The sequence below is a fragment of the Giraffa tippelskirchi genome, chromosome 6 (genome assembly GCF_054371585.1).
Source record: "Giraffa tippelskirchi isolate mGirTip1 chromosome 6, T2T-mGirTip1v1.2.pri, whole genome shotgun sequence".
Classification (NCBI taxonomy): Eukaryota; Metazoa; Chordata; class Mammalia; order Artiodactyla; family Giraffidae; genus Giraffa; species Giraffa tippelskirchi.
The window spans coordinates 91172370-91190161 of record NC_137280.1 but is presented as its reverse complement, the minus strand read 5'-3'; the positions used below and the strand labels follow the sequence as shown (position 1 = coordinate 91190161).

Here is a 17792-nt window from a genome sequence, read left to right as displayed (position 1 = left end):
AAGCCTTGCAGGATACACCCCACTACTACAGCTTAAAAAATGAACTCTCAACGCCATTCCAAACCAAACGTCATGTTTTTTCTGGAGAGGGATTTTTCATTTTCACTAAAGTCTCCAAAGGCCCTAATAAACCTCATATTTGGATTAGAGCCTGAGGGCTGGGCCTTGAACCCGCAGCCTTTTCTTGGAGCAGGAAGTGGGAAAACTGGTAGAAAGGGCTCCAGCTGGACATGACACCACCCCTCAACTCACACAAGGCTGGGAGGATGAAACAGCTTTATTAGCACAAGGGAGAGGCTTCCGACGCTGGAAGGGGCTACACCTAGGCCTCTCCTCCCCACTGCCTGCAGGACCCTCGTCGCTGCAGGAATTTGGAGCTGTGTGGTCCCATTGAGATGGAAACAGGAAGGGCAAGGCAGAGGCACACAGGTGTTGGGCAGAGTTTCATGCGACCCTGTGGTGTAGCTATCAAGGAGTGAGCACTGACATTTAGGCCTGCCACCAAGTGTCAGAATCCCATGGACAGAGGAGCCTGGGAGGCTACAGTCCATGGGTCACAAGAGTCAGACACGACTTAGTGACTGAACAACCACCAAGTGTCATTGTCAGCATTAGCAGAGATGCATATGGGTGGAGAGGTGTCTTAACAGAGGTCAGTGCTAGTTCTGGGGTATAAGGGCTCAGTGGGTGATCTCTGGGCATGTTACCAGCAATACCCTATTATCATTACTAATCCCTTTCTGGGAGAAAGCAGCTTGGCCAATGGAGTGGGAAATCCTAGCCCCACTTAATTTTTTTGCCAGGCACTCTTGTGCAGTGCACAGCCAAAATAACTGTACCTGACAACCCTGAATGAGATTTGACCGAGAACTCCCTGAGGGCTGGAAGCAATGTTCTTGTTTACAAATTCTAGCCCCCATAGAAGGCACTCAATAAATAGCTAGTAGAAAAAACAGTGAATAAATATGTCATCACCAAGATTTGGGAACAGTCTGTGGACAGTAATGCCGGAGCTGGTTTCTGTTCAGAGGAAGTGTGGGGATTTGTGTTTCAGTGCTGCATGCGTCTGAGCAGGGCCACGTCTCTCTTAGGACTGTAAGGCCTCAGCACATGCAGCAGGGGATGAGTTTCAATGTTTCCCAGGTGAGTGTCCCCATGCTGGAGGTAAGGGTCTCCATCACACAGCCTCCGGCCAGGTCAGACTTTGACATCCCTCAGAGTCATGCCCTAAGTCTTGGCCCCTTCTTTTGTCTTAGTTCTTTGGCTCTAGGTCAGGTGTGAGGCCTGGGGGTCATAACTGTGCAGAGGCCATGACCCCAGATGCTGTTTGTCCTGACTGAGTCCTCTATTTGGTCCTCTGGAATCCAGGGAAGGTGAGTGTAGCTTAATGGCATGTGTCCACCATTGGTTGATGCAGCCCCATTTGTCATGGCTTGGGGAGCTGAAGTGGTCCTGTCCTGGGGTGGGCTCAGGGTGGCGTGGATTGTGCATTCAGTTTCAAGGCAGCCTCTTCTTGGGCCTTCCGGGCCTTCTGCAGCTCGTATTTCTGGATCTTCCGCTGGTAGTTATAGATGTAACCGGCGGTGCCCAGAGCACCCAAGATGAAGGCCACAGCTACCACCGGAATGACAATGTCCGGGATATTCTGGCGGTCTGTGGGGAGGACACAAGGCAGCAGTGAGTGTTGAGCTGGCCAAATTGCCCCTGCCCTGCCCATCCCAGAACTCGAACTCACAGAGCACATTCAGGACCACTTCACGGGTGACTCCACCACGAGTGCTAGTGGCCCGACACAGATAGGTGCCCGCCACCTCCCGCTTGACGGGCCTCAGGTCCCCGATGGGCAGTGAAGCCCCATCCCCTTTCCGGCTACAGTTCAGCTTGGGGATTGGGTTCCCCCGGGCCTCGCACTTCAGGGTCTGCTCCGAGCCTTCCTGCCACGTCCAGTTTCCCAGGCAATCCCGCTGGTCTAGTCGGGGGCCGTCTGAAGAAACACAGCAAGATTGGGGGGGGCGGTTTCAGTAGGGGTGAGGGTGGGCCTTGGAGGGCAGGAGCTCTTAGGGTCTTGGTGGTTGGGGCTTGGAACTTAGGGGTCATTGTCCAGCGGCCTCACTCACACAGGACATGGAGCTCCCGGGTCTGGGTTTTGTGGACCACCTGCCCAGCTATCTTCAGGGTAGCAAAGCAGGAGAAGTTGCTCCCGTGGTCGCCAGCACTGACATTCAGCTTCAATTGGGCCTTCGGACCCGGAGGCTCAGCTGAGACTCCATTCAGCGTCACCACAGCTCCATCACGGGTCACGCATCCCACAGTCACAGTAGTCCATTCTGAGACCTCAGGCGGGCTCAGGGTCAGGGTGGGAACGGGGAAGCCTGGAGGTGAGACACACAGTGAGCCCCGCCCCTGGCATTAGCCCCACCCCCTCGGAAGGTTCACGTGGGATTCTACTTACTGTAGATGGTCACGCTGTCTCGCGTCCTCCGGGCCTCCTCTCCCAGACTCACTGAACACTTCAAGGAATGGGTGCCCTCCTCGTTTTCCTCCGTCCAGGCCTCGGCCAAGACAGAGTCACCATTGTACGTGATATTGGATTCCAGTTTCTGGTCCCCCAGCACCAGGTAGACCTCAGCATCCGAGGCTGGGAACAGTCCATCCAGCGTGCACTTCACCCGCCACCGTGAGCCTACTTCCATAACCGGGGGGGCCTCAAGGTGCGGGTTGGTCGATGGCAGGACTGGTGAGACAGAGCCGGTGTAAACAGGGGGCAAACAGACATCCTGAAGCCCTCTCCTGGGCCATTTCCATCCCCCCACCTGGAACGCCCTCCTCCAGGGAAACTGGCTGGGTCACCCTTGTCTCAGGACACACGTACCACTTGCCGTGGGTCACAACCTTTCTAGATCATCCTGCAGTGCAGGAACCCCACCTAGAATATTCCACCTCAGTGGCCAAGAAGATGCTCTTCCCAAAAGCCTTTGCTTTCAAGGTTGCCACTTTCTCAGCAGGCCCATGGCCAGAGGCCTCTCCTTTCCAGGGACCCCACACCCCAACAAGAAATCCCCCTCAGTCCATCTTCTCTTCTGGCTCCCCAATGCCTCACCATAGGTCTGGAGCTTCCTGGGGGCCGACGTGTTCTGGAAGAGTTCCAGCCCTTGGGACCGCAGGTCCAGTTCCCAGCGGCAAGAGAAATTGGTGCCATGGTCTTCTCTTCTCGGCTGCACCATGAATGTGACCTCGGCAGGCTCCCCCTTTCCCACTGGCTGCCGGCCCAGCTCCTCCTCCCCTCGGAGCAGCACCATGGAGAGGTGGTCCCGGGGGGCCCCGCCAGACACCTGGCAGCTCAGGTTGAGTTCTTCACCCACAGGCTGCCAGAGGGGCAGGGGTGCCAGCTCCACGAGCTCCGGGAACCCTGAAGGGGAAAGGGGTGTTGTGTGAACAGGACAAGCTGGCTGCCTGCCCACAGACGGTGCGTTGGGGCCCTGGACACACCTGCTCCAGGAGCCTCACCACTTTCTCCCCAGAACACTCCCCAAACCATCTAAGCCAGAGCGGAATGTTAAGAGCTTCAGGATAACCTGGTGAGACGTCCCCAAGTGGTTATGAAGGAGGCAAAACAGTTTATTCACTGTAGCATCTGAGAATCACAAGTGGGAAAGGAACTTCAAAGTCTATTGCCAGGAGTCCCAGCAAATAAATACAGTACATTTAAGCCGCCCAGTCTCTAGATTTTGCTGTAAAACAAAACAAAACAAAACTTCTGTTCTTTCTTCTCTCTTTGGCCATATTTTTCTGCATAGCATCTCTCACCTCTGAGGTACAAAATCATTGACTGAGTTCATTTGTTTCTCTATTATTCCTACCATGGAATGTCAGTCCAGGAGGGAAGGAATCTTTGTTTTGTTCCCTGTTGTACTGTTGGCACACGGGAGGCTCTCTGTGTTTGTAGAAAGAATGAGTTTGGACTACCCACACCTATTCGAGGCCTTTCGGAAGCCTGCTTCCCAAATAAACTGTCCGATCCCCTGAAATGTCAAAATGTAAGAACAACCCACAGACGCTCAAAAAAAAAACCCTGAGTATACCCTGAAACCACCATCTGTGGGCAGGGTATTCACAGGCCAGGGTCTCCATTCTACATGAGGTAAGAATTCTAAGCCTGGATCTTCCTGCCAGTGGAAATTGCCAGCATGAGCTGTGGCTTAGCATTGAGACCCCCCTGCTCCACCCTAGACTCCCGAAGGAGGGGTCTTGAGGCTTCCCACTCCTAGTCCCTTCTCAGATGGCCCTGAAGTGTCACTTAAACAGCAGTGATGTTGGGAGTTGGTTTTGGGACATGAGTTCACCTTCTCCCCAAGTTGCCAACCTCCTGAACAAAGCAAACTTTCCTCTTCCAACAAAAAAAAGAAAAAGCAGGGATCTTACCATGTTAGAAGCCTAGAGTTGATTCCTAGCTTTTGTGCTTCTTTGCTATGGGTTATGGGAAAGTGACTTTGCCACTGAACAGTCCCAGCCCTTGTGGCTATAGAAACCAAGCCTCAGTTTTCTAAGCTGTAAGCTGGGACTAATGAAGGTAGGAGTAATATTATTTTTTTAAGGACTATCATTAATCCACTTCAGAAGTTGAGAGAGTGACTGTAAATGGGCATGAGGTTAATTTTAAGGTGAGGGATATGACAGATACATTCTTAAAGTATATTGTGGTTGTATACCTCTATAAATACACCAAAGTTCATTGCATTGTACATTAAAAGCTGTTAAAAAAAGAGGGGGTGAGAAAACCCATAGACATTCAACTCATACTTCTGACCATCTGTTGCAAACCCTTGCTTGCAGAGCTGAAGGCTTCCTCAAACCACAATCCCCAAATGGGACTCACATCTACAAGCCTAGCTCTTTGCCCTGAAAGCCAGACTGGGGCAGGAGGTCTGTTCCACCAGTATCTCTCCTTGACTCCCCATCTTTAGTCCCAAACTGAATCCTGATTACTCCACCCTTCAAATGTTTGTTGGCCACTCCCTTCTTGTACATGTTACTGCCCATGAGATGTGTAACCTGGATTGGGTCCACAGCCAGCTGCTCTCTGGCTTCCTCTAAGTTCAGCCCTCTGCTCTAGATCCCTGGCCTGCTTACACATCCTCCATGGCTCCCTATTACCCAAAGGAGAAGTCTCAGCTTCACAGCCTGGCATTTGAGGTCCTGCCAAACTCAGCTCCAGTGACACTGATCTTTTGATAGTCAATCCCTCTGGTTTCCCCAATCCCAGGCTGTTTGTTTCCCCACTCCAAACCTTTGCCCAGTCTGCTCCTTCTGACTAGAATGCCTGTCTTTACCAACTCCTACACGTCCTACAAAGCCCAGCTAGGGCTTCCCTTCTGCAGGAATTACAACTCCTTCTAGAGAAAGCTCAGCCACCCAGAGATGCTCCCTTATCTTTCTACTGGTGGTGCGGCAAGACCAAGCTACAGTGTCTCCTAGGTGGCCCCTTGCTACTGGGTACACCCATCTGTTCCACTTCACAGAGGTGAAAACTAAGATAAAGTCTGGAACCCAAAGAAGGAGAAATGTAGTAGAGCAAGGACTCAAACCTGGAGGGAGGGGCTCTCAACTCAGGCTGAGAGGCAGACAGTCCTTCGAGGAGGTTTCTGGGTGGGGGTGTGGTTTCAGAGGCCACTGGGAATGTTTGGGGACTTCCCTCACTTGGCTAGCCACTGCTCAAACATCCTTCAAACCAGAAACAAACTTGATATTTACCTCAAAGCTTCTTTGACTCAGGTACTGTGAAGGCAGAATGTCCTTCAGGCCTCACTGCATCATTAAATCCTTCCAAGCAGGTTTCAAGTGAAAATCAATCAGGAAGCCATGGGTTCCCCCCTCACTCCCCCACATTGGGGTCACCCAGTTAGTGAGGACCATACTGGGACTAGGGGTTTCCCAGGTGGCTAGTGGTAAAGAATCCACCTGCCAATGTAGGAGACAGTGGATGCTTGTTCAAACCCTGGTCAGGAAGATCCCCTAGAGTAGGAAGCAGCAACAATTCCAGTATTCTTGCCTACAGAATCCCATGAACAGAGAGAGGAGCCTGGCAGGCTACAGTCCATGGGGCCACAAAGAGTTGGACATGATTGAACATACACACACACACACATGCTAGGACTAGAACCCAAGGCTGTCTAATCCCAAGGACAGTAGGCCAGTCCTCTTTCTTTCCTCCTTTTTTATTTTCTTTTGTTTTCATTTGAAATTCATGTCTATATTTCTTTACCAACTGAGCTATCAGGGAAGCCCAAATAAATAATATAGTATCCATGGAGTTCTCCAGGCCAGAATACTGGATTGGGTAGTCTTTCCCTTCTCCAGGGGATCTTCCCAACCCAGGGATTGAACCCAGGTCTCCTGCATTGCAGGCAGATTCGTTTTTCCAGTAGTCATGCATGGACATGAGAGTTGTACCATAAAGAAAGCTGAGGACTGAAGAATTGATGCTTTTGAGCTGTGGTGTTGGAGAAGACTCTTGACAGTCCCTTGGACTGCAAGGAGATCAAACCAGTCAATCCTAAAGAAAATCAGTCTTGAATATTCACTGGAAGGACTGATGCTGAAGTTGAAACTCCAATACTTTGGCCACCTGATTCGAAGAACTGACTCACTGGAAAAGACCCTGATGCTGGGAAAAATTGAAGGCAGAAGGAGAAGGGGAAGACAGAAGATGAAATGGTTGGATGGCATCACTGACTCGATGGCCATGAGTTTGAGCAATCTCTGGGTGTTGGTGATGGACAGGGAAGCCTGGAGTGCTGTAGTCCATGGGGTTGCAAAGAGTTGGACATGACTGAGAGACTGAACTGAACTGAACTGATTTATTGCTTATATTCATATTAACTCACTGTCACACTTCAAAATGCCCAGAAGAAACAAAAGGTACACAAAGAAAACTAGACCCCCTGCCCTCTCCCAGAGCCTCCCAGCTTCTCTCCTCACAGCCAGCTATTATTGTCATTTACTGTGTCAGGGCTCTTTAATGCAGAAACACAGTCTTCCTCACCTAGCCCCCGTTGGCTCTCTAACACTGTGGTAGGTGTACTACTGATTCTGGACAGGACCTTACTTCTTTTGAACTTGACAGTACACCTGGGAGTTTCCATCTCATTCTTTTTTAAAAAATATTTTTAATTGTTATACTAAGAAGCAGAAAACTATAAAAAGGTAAATGTGCAGGTTAATATAACTGCTTTAAGGTTAGGACTTTTGTAAATACTACTCAAGATAGGAGAATTTTTTTAGTCACTCCAGAAGTCCCCTAAGTGCCCCCATCAACCACCAGCACTCTCTCTGCTAGAGTGACCACTACCCCACCTAAAAAGATGGAAACAAGCCAAATGGCCATCAACTGATGGGTAGATAAAATGTTCTACATCCATTCAATAAAATATTATTTAGCCATAAAAGGAATTCAGTACTAATACATGCTGCAACATGGATAAACCTTGAACAGTTTGATAAGTGAAAGAAGCCAGATACATCGGTCCACACACTCCATGATCCATTTAAAGGAAATGTCCAGAATAGAAAAACACAGAGACAGAAAGCAGACTAGTGATTGTCAGGGGTTGGGGAGAGCAGTTTCATTCTTTTATACAGTTGCATACTATTCCACGATTGAACTGCCTTCTTCCCCCAGTTCCCTACATTTGAGTGGCTTGCAAACTTTTGCCCTTCCAGATCAAGAACAGTGAATAACCCCGCCCCCTTTCAGTTCCCTCATGGGTAGGAACATCTACAGGCCCAATTCCCAGGAGTGGGTTTTCTCTATCAAATGACCCCCTTATGTGACATTTTTGAAGACTGATGCCCCCTCCCCCACTGGAAGTTGTGCTTTTTGCACCCCTACACTGTCAGCAATGTCCCAGGATTACCTGCTTCCCCACACTCTTGCCAGCACAGCTGTTATCAATTCTCTGGATTGTTGCCAATAAGTGAAAAGTGTCATCTCAGGGCTAATTTTAATTCTCATCTTTTTTTTTTCCTTTGGCCAAGCTGTGAGGCTTGCAGGATCGTAGATCTCAGGGATTGAACCCAGTCCAAAGTAATGAAAGCCTGGAATCCTAACCACTACCGGGAAACGCCCAGCATCTTTTTCTAAAGAGTCAGATCTACGACCTTGTCATCTGTTTAAAGAGGCCTAGAGAGCCAGCATTCTTGAATGTTCTGATTCTCTGACCATACTCCAAAGGCACGTCCAAGGAAGTTCAAGGAAGGGTTCCAGACAACAATGAGACTTTCCGAAGATGGACCCCCTGCTCTTCAGTGAGACCCTGCCTTCACCTACCAAGTCACAAATGTTGTTCCAACTTGCTGGGGACTCCCCTGTCTACCTCCCCCACCCGGTCTGCCTAGTCCAGGCCCTGGACCTAGCTACTCACAGTATACGGTGAGGTTCATCGAAGCTACTGGCTGTTTCTTGTGACAGTTTGAGTAACAAAGCAGGTTGATGTCTTCTTGCACATCACTCAGTTCAAAAACCTTCCAGTTGTTCCCACGGTCCACCTCCTTTTTGGTTAATTCAGTCTCTAGGCCAAACGCTGAGTTTTGGTCACAGGAGCTACTGCAGTTCACCCTCAGGGAGCCTCCACGGGGTATGATGGCTTTTGAAGGATATATTGATGTTCTGGCACCTCCAGGCACTGGAATCAAAAGGGGGGGTGGTCAGGCATGACAGCTGGGGCTCATCAATATTACTGCATCCAGTCCATGCTGGGGACACAGCATTGAACAAGAGTCCCTTCAGTGTGGGAGACAGAAAAATTCATGAGCAAACAACATAATTAACAACTGATGCTCACAAGGATTTTGGCAAAACCAAAATGGGATGAGAGAACAGACAGTGCCTTGGTGACTGGGGAATGTGTGAGCAGAGAGGATGAAGAGCAGAAGCGGGCCATTCCAGAGAAAAAGGAAATGACCTCCAGGAAAAGCAAGTACAGAGGTCCTGAGGCAGGGTGGCTGGAGCAGAGTAAGGGGATAAGTTGGGGGGGGAAACAGAGTCAAGAGGATCATGAAAGGAGTGTTAAGCCATGCCAGGGATGTGGTCTTCATTCTGAGGAACTTCTGAGCAGCCATGGAGAATTTTAGCAAAAGAGGGGCATGAAGTCAGCATATGTTTCAATCCCAAGAGGTCAAGGGGAGGGAGTCAGCCTTTCACGGGTGAAGGGGCTCCAATCAGGCTGGTCCCCACTCCTTTGGACAAGTGGTTTTCCTTCTCTCTGGGCCTCACTTTCCTCTATCTGTAAAGTGGGCAAATACAGTCACCACACCTTCTGCTAACACAAGTAACTCCTGCACAGGGTAGGCAGGCAGTGGCTGCAAATAAGAAAGACAGGGTCTGTTCTGATGAGCTCCCTCAGACCATGGCCCTTTCAAAGCTGAAAAAATCTCTCTCTGAGCCCATCCATCCTACCTGCCCCCCCAAAAAAGATTTCTGCCTTCAACTTTGGGTCTACTCCATCTGGGATGGAGGGAAACAGCAGCTCTTTGAATTCTCCAAGGGTGATTCTGGAATCCTTCCCATTTCAGAAGGAAATTTTGAGATCTGAAGGGAGGCTGGGGCTTCCCAGGTGGCACAGTGGTAAAGAATCTGCCTGCCAATGCAAGAGATCCAGGTTCGATCCTGGGGTTGGAAAGATCCCCTGGAGGAGAAAATGGCAACCCACTCCAGTATTCTTGCCCAGAAATCCCATGGACAGAGGAGCCTGTCAAGCCCCACACACGAAGGGAGGTTACTCAGCTAGAAAGGGGTAGACTCCAGGTTAGAGTCTGGATTAGAACTCTTCGTTGAGCTGGTAACCATGATGTGGATTTTTCACACTCCTGCTTTTTGAAGTGGCCACCATTTGAGACCAGTTGCGCTGCTTCTGCAGGGTTTCCCTGCAGTTAAAAATCTGCCTGCAATGCAGGAGCCAAGGGAGACACGGGTTCCAGTTTCCCAACCCAGTCTCCTGGGTTGGGAATTCAGTAGTCTTGCCTGGAAAATTCCATGGACAGAAGAACCTGGCAGGCTACAGTTCATGGGGTGGCAAAGAGTTGGACACGACTGAAACGACTTAGCACAGCACACAGCACAGTCCGCCTTCTCCCCTTCCTCCTAGCTGGAGGTGGGGAAGGGCTGCTGGGGCATCCCACTTCTCAACCTCTGCTCCCCGGGCAAGTCAGCCCTGGAATTCCCCTGAGCAGAGTCCTGGACTTCCCCCAGTGGCATGGGGTGAGGAACAGAATGTGCATGGCGGGGTGGGGGGGGGGGTGGTTTCCAGTCTACCTAAGGTTGGGGCATATGTCTACACTGTCAGACCACCTCCTGGGGCCAGGACACAACCACTGCGAGGTGGCCACTGTTAAACGTCTCCATTTTACAGCGGAAAACCTGTAGATCCTCAGGGAGGGGCAATCCCCAGTCCGAGAGCACAGAGTCGGGCCATGAAGGGTCTGGTCTGGATGGGAACCCACGGCTGTTGACTTGCAATCAGTGCCTCTAACCCCAACTTCCCAGAAACAGCGACCTAAGTACGAATGGCCTTATTCCCAGCCGGTCGGGAGCCGGTCCTCCCACGGCTTCTGGGCGCACCTCGGATCCCGAAAGCTGACTCGACGGCAGCCCTAACCCCTGACTCACCTGGGAGCAGAATCCCGAGCAGGGCCAGGAGCGCAAGCGGCGCGGCAGGGGCGGCGCCGGGAGCCATCGCAGCAGGAGGCGGGGCGGACAAGTTGCAGCTGAGAGGCGCCTCTAAGACTGTGGCGCCCAGGGCTTCGCGGGTCTTTTTATACCGCTGGGCTGGCCGAGGGGGGCCGAGGGGGGCCGTGGGGGCGGTTCTTCCCGGAAACCTCTTGCTTTCCCCTCCGGAACGGGGGCCCTGGCATTTCCGGATTGAGAGGGTGCCTGGCCAGAGTCGGGTTGTCCCCCCTCGCTGGCCGCTCAGCACCGGAATTTCCGAATTCAAGTCTTGAGGGCTGCCTGGCGGCAGCAGCCAAAAAAAAAAACCCGGGGACGACTCCCGGAGCTAGGGTTCCTGTCCCCGGGCCAGGCTAACCTTGATTTTGCGTTTACACTGCGCTAAACCCTTTATTGGATCCTACCAACCACCCTGGACGGTAGGGACTGTTATCGTGTCCCTTCCACGGAGGGGTAGACTGAGGCTTCCAGCTTCGAGGGCATTCGAACTCAAGTCTAACTCCCCAGCGCAAGCAGGCCTCTAATCGAGTGGACCGTCCCTCGCTTCGGTGGGGGCCCAGGATCCTCCTGGGGCGCTCCCGATCACGGGTGCCCCTGCCCTAAGGGCCAAGTACCCGCCCAGATGACACCGAGATTTCTCGAGAAGCGACCGCAGCAGGCCCAGGCACTTCCAGACGCCTGTGAACCCTGGAGGGGAAGCAAGGCGCATCACATCCGGGGCGCTGCATCCCCCACGGATGGGCGCTCCTACTCCCCCACTCATCGCTTCCCCTTTCGGCCTGGACCTCGGCCACGGGGGCGTCTTTACAGCTTCCAGGGAAAAAAAGAAGGAAGCCTCGTGGTCCTGACGCAGCGAGTTGCTGTTCCCAGGCTCCGCGGGGAAACTGAGGCCAAAGACCTTGACCAGGGCGGGGAGTGGGGGCGCTCGAACCCTTGCCCTCTGCAGGGAAACTGAGGTAGCTCCCAGGCCCCGGAATGGAGGAGGAGAGGGGGCGCTCAAACCCCCGCCCTCTGCGCGCAGCTTCTGAAACTCCAACCCCAGGCGCCAAAACTAAATCGGTGCGGGAGTTCGCCCGGGCTTGTTCTATTTGCATTTGTAGGGAAGGGGCGCGGGATGCTGGGAGGTCCGGCGCTGCGCACTTAAGCTGCTCGCACGCCATCGCCCTCCGCTTCAGGCCACGCCTGCGCGGGTGATCCACAAACTCGGCAACCGTCCCTTCAAGGCTGGGGATCCTGGAGTCTCCAAGCGCGGAGCCTCGCCGCCTAAGGCTTCCTGTTGTGGGGCGTGCGCCGCGTCGCCATGGAGACCAGAGAAAGGCCAAGAAGGTCGCGCCGCAGAAGGGGAAGGGGCTGCGAGTCACTACCCAGCCAGAAAAGCGTTCCTCGCTCCGCCTAGATTGTTCCTAAGGAATTTCCACGGGGATCTTTCTTCTTAAGGGTGGAGAGTGCTGAATTCCCGCCCCAAACGGCCTGGGAAAAGGTGCTGAGTGGGGGCCGGGGACGTCCCTAGGAAGGTCTGGAAAAATCCTCTGCTGGGGTCACTTTCCGGCGGGTTTTTAGCAAGTTCAGATCACTATTTTGGCCCGGACCCCAAGTGCGCTGGCGGAGAGCTCCCCCGCGCGGCCCAAGTTTTACGGCGGTTTTAAAACCGTAAACCGTGGTTCCTTCTCTAGCTCCACAGTGACTTAAAACTGTGTTGACAGCCTAGAGTGTGGACTCCCTGGTAGCTCAGTGGTAAGAAATCCGCCTGCCAATGGAGGGGACACGGGTTAGATCTATGAGAAGGTCCCACATGCCTCGGAGCAACTAAGCCCATGCGCCACAACTATTGAGCCTGTGCTCTAGAGCCTGGGAGCAACAACTAACTGAGTCCCCGTCCTCCAACTACAGAAGCCCAAGCGCTCCAAAGCCTGTGCTCCACAACGAGAAAAGCCACTTCAGGGAGAAGCCAGTGAACTGCAACTAGAGAGTAGCCCTCACTCTCCACAACTAGAGAAAAGGCCACACAGCAGAGAAGACCCAACACAGCCAAAAGTAAAAAGAAAATTTAAAGAACCTACTGTGTGCCAGGCATCGTTCCAGGTGCTGGGGGCACAGTAATGAACAGAAGAGACCAAAATTCCTGCCATTATGCAGAGATCGTTATTAAATGTAGGAGCAACAGAAACAAAAATAAAATACATAAAGGGACTTACCTGGTGGTCCACTGGCTAAGATTCCACTGTCCAAATGCCCGGGCCCAGGGTCCATCCTGGTCAGGGAACTAGATCCCACGTGGCATCACTAAGAGTTCACATGCCTCAACTAAAGATTCCCCAAGTAGAAGATGGATGATCACCCAAGCAACAACTAAGACTCAACACAGCTAAATAAATGCATAAATGTTTAAAAAAGAACAGATATGGAGATGTAGCTTGTGCTTAGTGCTAAGAAAAAAATAAAGCAGGAAAGGGAATAGAAATGTTCAGAAAACTTTAAATAGAGTATTCCGGGAAAGACTGAGAAGGTGATTTTGAGCCAGAAATAGAGGGAGGTGAGGAGTGAGTCCTGATTATATCAGGGAAGGAATGTACCAGGCAAAGTGCACTGGATGTGCAAAGGCCCTGAGGTAGGAACTGACTTAAGGAAAAACCAGGAGGCTGCTGTTGCTGGAGTGCAAGGAGGGAGGGAACTGGGGGCGAGGCGGGCAGGGAGGGAATGGGCAGAGCATGGGCTGGGGAGAACTTTGGCTTTTCCTCTGAGTGAAGTGGGAACCGTGGAGGATTCTGAGCAGAGGGGAGACACCCCTGACTCGGGCATTTACAGGCACCCTTCTGAGACAGCAGGAGCTACAGTAGCGGGGGAAGGAAGGGAGGTTTGGTGGAGGACAGGGTGGAATCAGGAAACCGGGAGCAATGATGGAGCCTGGAGTGGGCCCTGGAGACTGGAGATGTGGTCCAATTTGGCATTCATTTTGGCAGCAGGGCACAAGCACTTTTGGGACTTGGGGGCAGGGCAGAGTCAAGGTCAGCTCCCTGGTCCGGCTCTGATGTCCTGAGAGGGTGGAGGGCCCTTTCCTGAGATAAGGATGGGATGATAATGAGGGACAGTTTGGCAGAAGAAACTCGCACTCTCCATCTGCACTCTCTTTGTGCTTTCTTGAAAGAAAGGGAAGCAGATGCTCCCCCATCCCCTTTCCAAAGCCACCAGGAAGGGCAGGGCTTCCTCCAGGGTGCCTGGCAGTCTCAGGAAGGGAGGAATGGCTCCAGTGCAGACTAGAGGCTGTGCACCAGGGCAGAAGTACCCAAAGTGCACTCCAGGGCACTGTGCCTGCTCGGAACTCATCCTGAGCTTGGGTGTGACCACCTTGCTGTTCCCTTGAACTGGAATTCACTTCCTCTCATCCCTGATGGAGCCAGCCCTTGGGGCCTCAGCCTCCACTTACAAGCTTTCCTGAGGACTTCCCTGGTGGTACAGTGGATCAGAATCTGCCTGTCAATGCAGGGGACAATGGTTCCTTCCCTGGTTCAGGAAGATCCCACATGCCTCGGGGCATTTAAGCCCATACACCACAACTACTGAGCCCGAGTGCTGCAGCTACTGAAGCCCTCACCCCTAGAGCCTGTGCTCCACAACAAGAGGAGCCACTGCAATGAGAAGATGGCTCTCTGCAATTAGAAAAAAGCCCGGGCAATAATGAAGACCCAGCGCAACCATAAATGAATAAATACATTCAGTTCAGTTCAATCGCTCAGTCGTGTCCAACTCTTTGCAACCCCATGGACTGCGGCACACTAGACTTCCCTGTCCATCACCAACTCCCAGAGCTTGCTCGAACTCATGTCCATTGAGTTGGTGATGCCATCCAACCATCTCATCCTCTGTCTTCCCTTTCTCCTCCTGCCTTCAATCTTTCCCAGAATCAGGGAAGTTTTGTTTTTTTTTTTAAATAAAAAAACCTTTTCCCAATGCTCATCTGGCCCCTTCCATCCTGGGCCACAGCCTAATCATTCCCTGTCACTTGCTCTAATGGTGTCATTACTGAAACTCATTCACGGGTCAAAATTCTTTTGACTGACTTGATTATATCACCTCTATTTGTGTGAATGCCAGAAGGCCAGGGAATCTCTCAGCCTCAGCACCTGAATCAATGTCCAGTCATTAGAGGCAGTGTTGGTTGAATGAATGAACTTCACTTATTCTCTGAGCATTCCGTACATGCTGTTCTTCCAACCCAGGATTCCTGTCCCACTGCTTTTATGAAAGGTACTAGAGGATTTCATCCCCCCAGGTTGTAACAGGGCTGGGAACACAAGGTCCAGACATCTTTGTGCTTTTTTGGCTCCCAGGCTCTTTGTTTTAGTGAGCAGGCTTAGTAGTTGCCACACTCGGGCTTAATTGCCCTGTGGCAAGTTCTCTGAACAGGGATCAAACCTGAAACTCCTTCATTGGACAGTGGATTCTTAACCACTGGACCACCAGGGAAGTCCTCACTCTTTCTTTCCTTTTTTTTTTTTTAAAGCTTCATGTTTGTGAGCTCTTAGTTTTTCGACCTGGGATTGAACCCGGCCCCCACAATGAAGGTGCCAAGTCCCAAACACTGGATCACCAGGGAATTCTCAGCTATCTTTTCAAAGGAACAGCTTTGTTTCCTTCAGATAAATACCCAGGAGAGGAATGCCTGGAGCATACATTAGTTCTATATATTTATTGAAATAGAGTTGATTTATAATGTTTGGATAGTCCTATTTTTAATTTTCTGAGGAACCTCCATATTGTTCAGGCCCTCGTCTGAGTAACATTCCATTGTAAGGCCAAATCAAGTTTTGTTTTTCATTCATGGATATACTTTGGTAGTTTCCACCTTTTGGCTATTCTGAATCATGATGCTATCAGCATTCCTGTACAAGTGTTGGTATGAATGTCTTCTCATTTCTTTTGGGTGTCTACCTGGGAGTGGAAATGTTGAGTCACATGGTAATTTCGTGTTGAACGTTTTGAGGAACTGTGAGACTGTTTTCCCTGGCAGCTGTACCATTTTACATTCCCACCAGCAACAAACAAAGATTCCAGGGTTCCAATTTCTCCGCATCTTTGCCAACATATATTTTGTTTAATTATTATGGTGATTGTCATCAAAATGGGTGTGTATTAGTGGCTCAGTCCTGTCTGACTCTTTGCAACCCAATGTACTGTAGCCCACCAGGCTCTTCAGTCCATGAGATTCTTCAGGCAAGAATACTGGAGTGGGTAGCCATTCCCTTCTCTAGGGGATCTTCCTAATGCAGGGAGTGAACCTGGGTCTCCTCCACTGCACACAGATTCTTTACTGCCAGAGCCACCAGAGTGGAAGTGGTATCTCACTGTGGTTCCCCAGTCCTTCTGACATGTCCAGTGGTGAGCCCAAAACAGGGCTGTGATGTGCAGGGGCCAGCAAGTGCTGAGGGGATGGGGCCAAGGGGCACCAGACACGAGCTGTGACCTTGAGAAGCCACTTCCCCTGGTGTTACCTTCATGGCCACAGCTGCAGAAAGGGATGGTAATGCATCCTGCAAAGCGTGGCAGTGAGATATCAATAAGACCATTAGGGACTTCCAGTGGTTAAGAATCCACCAGGTTCAATCCCTGGTCCAGGAAGACTCCACATGCCTCGGGGCAACTAAGCTGGTACACACAAATTCTGAGCCCACGCTCTAGAACCCCTGCTCTGCAACAAGAAAAGCCACTGCAATGAGAAACCCTCATGCCACAACTACAGAATAGTGTCCCCTCCCTACTCGCTGCAACTAGAGAAAGCCTGCAAGTACTAAAGACCGACGCAATCAAAAATAAATAAATAAAAACTAAAAAAAAAAAACCCCAATATCATTCATGGGACTTCCCTAGTGGTCCAGTGGTTAAGAATCTGCCTTCCAATGAAGGGGACACAGGTTCAATCTTTGCTCAGGGAACTAACATCCCACATGCCTCAGGGCAACTAAACCCTTGAAACTACTGAGCTTGCAAACTTTAGAGCCCATGCTCCATAATAAGAGAAGACCACTTGCTCCAACAAAGACCCAGCACAGCCAGAAGAATGAATAAGTAAATAAATAGACAGATAAACAAAATTCAAAAGACCATTCATGCACAGATAGCAGTAGTGGCAAGTTGTCTGTTTCCTTACGACTCAGCTCTGAGAATTCCGCCTCAAACTTCCTGGTCAGGACCACAGACTTCCTCCTTTTTCCCCACAGATGAGTTCACTCTCGCATCACAGTTCCTCATAACAGCCCTAGGGTGGAAAGCAAAATTGCATGGCATGTGGATGTTGATTGGAACAGAACTCGGCTCCTCCATCCACTCAGTTCAGTTCAATTCAGTTCAGTCACTCAGTCGTGTCCAACTCTCTGTGACCCCATGGACTGCAGCACGCCAGGCTTTCTTGTCCATCACAAACTTCCGGAGCTTACTGAAACTTATGTCCATCGAGTCGGTGATGCCACCCAATCATCTCATCCTCTGTCATCCCCTTCTCCTCCTGCCTTCAATCTTTCTCAGCATCAGAGTCTTTTCAAATGAGTCAGTTCTTCCCAACAGGTGGCCAAAATATAGGAGCTTCAGCTTCAACATCAGTCCTTCCAATGAATATTCAAGACTGATTTCCTTTAGGATGGACTGGCTGGATCTCCTTGCAGTCCAAGGGACTTTCAAGAGTCTTCTCCAACACCACAGTTCAAAAGCATCAATTCTTCGGCCCTCAGCTTTCTTTATAGTCCAGCTCTCACATCCGTACATGACTACGGAAAAAACCACAGCTCACTGAAAGTTTATTCTGTGGTGGACTCTGCCCTGCCACTAGCTGCGAATCCTGCCTGGGACTCAGGTCCACATCAGCCTCACATTCAAATCTCTGAACTTGGTGTTGGATGGGAGCCCAGGTCAGGCCTCTCCCAGCTGGAGGTCCTGCTAGAGCAGAAGGGCCTGGTCCCCCAGCTGTTGACCCTCTGTCTGTCCCCCTCGCCTCCTCTCACCAGCCTTTGGGTCTCCTACCGAGGTGTAAGGAGGCACCACAGGGCAGCTCCTCCTGGGCTGGCAGCTTGCCCTTCTTTAG

At 51.1% G+C, this 17792-nt stretch overlaps 1 protein-coding gene and 1 long non-coding RNA gene across 2 annotated transcripts; one reads left to right on the top strand and one right to left on the bottom strand.

Moving 5' to 3' along the window:
• Positions 1–259: 259 nt before the first annotated feature.
• LOC145509488 (intercellular adhesion molecule 1) lies at positions 260–10784 on the bottom strand. The gene is made up of 7 exons (XM_081498195.1): positions 10664–10784; positions 8421–8681; positions 3101–3409; positions 2453–2734; positions 2118–2372; positions 1736–1984; positions 260–1653 (listed from the first exon to the last, which is right to left on the bottom strand). Exons 1-7 carry the CDS (start codon positions 10728–10730, stop codon positions 1469–1471), a joined length of 1608 nt encoding a protein of 535 aa, XP_081354321.1. The 5' UTR covers positions 10731–10784; the 3' UTR covers positions 260–1468.
• A 1273-nt stretch (positions 10785–12057) lies between these two features.
• LOC145509490 (uncharacterized) lies at positions 12058–12766 on the top strand. Its single transcript, XR_014056111.1, has 2 exons — positions 12058–12200; positions 12611–12766. It is a non-coding gene; the product is annotated as an uncharacterized LOC145509490 (long non-coding RNA).
• Positions 12767–17792: the final 5026 nt, after the last annotated feature.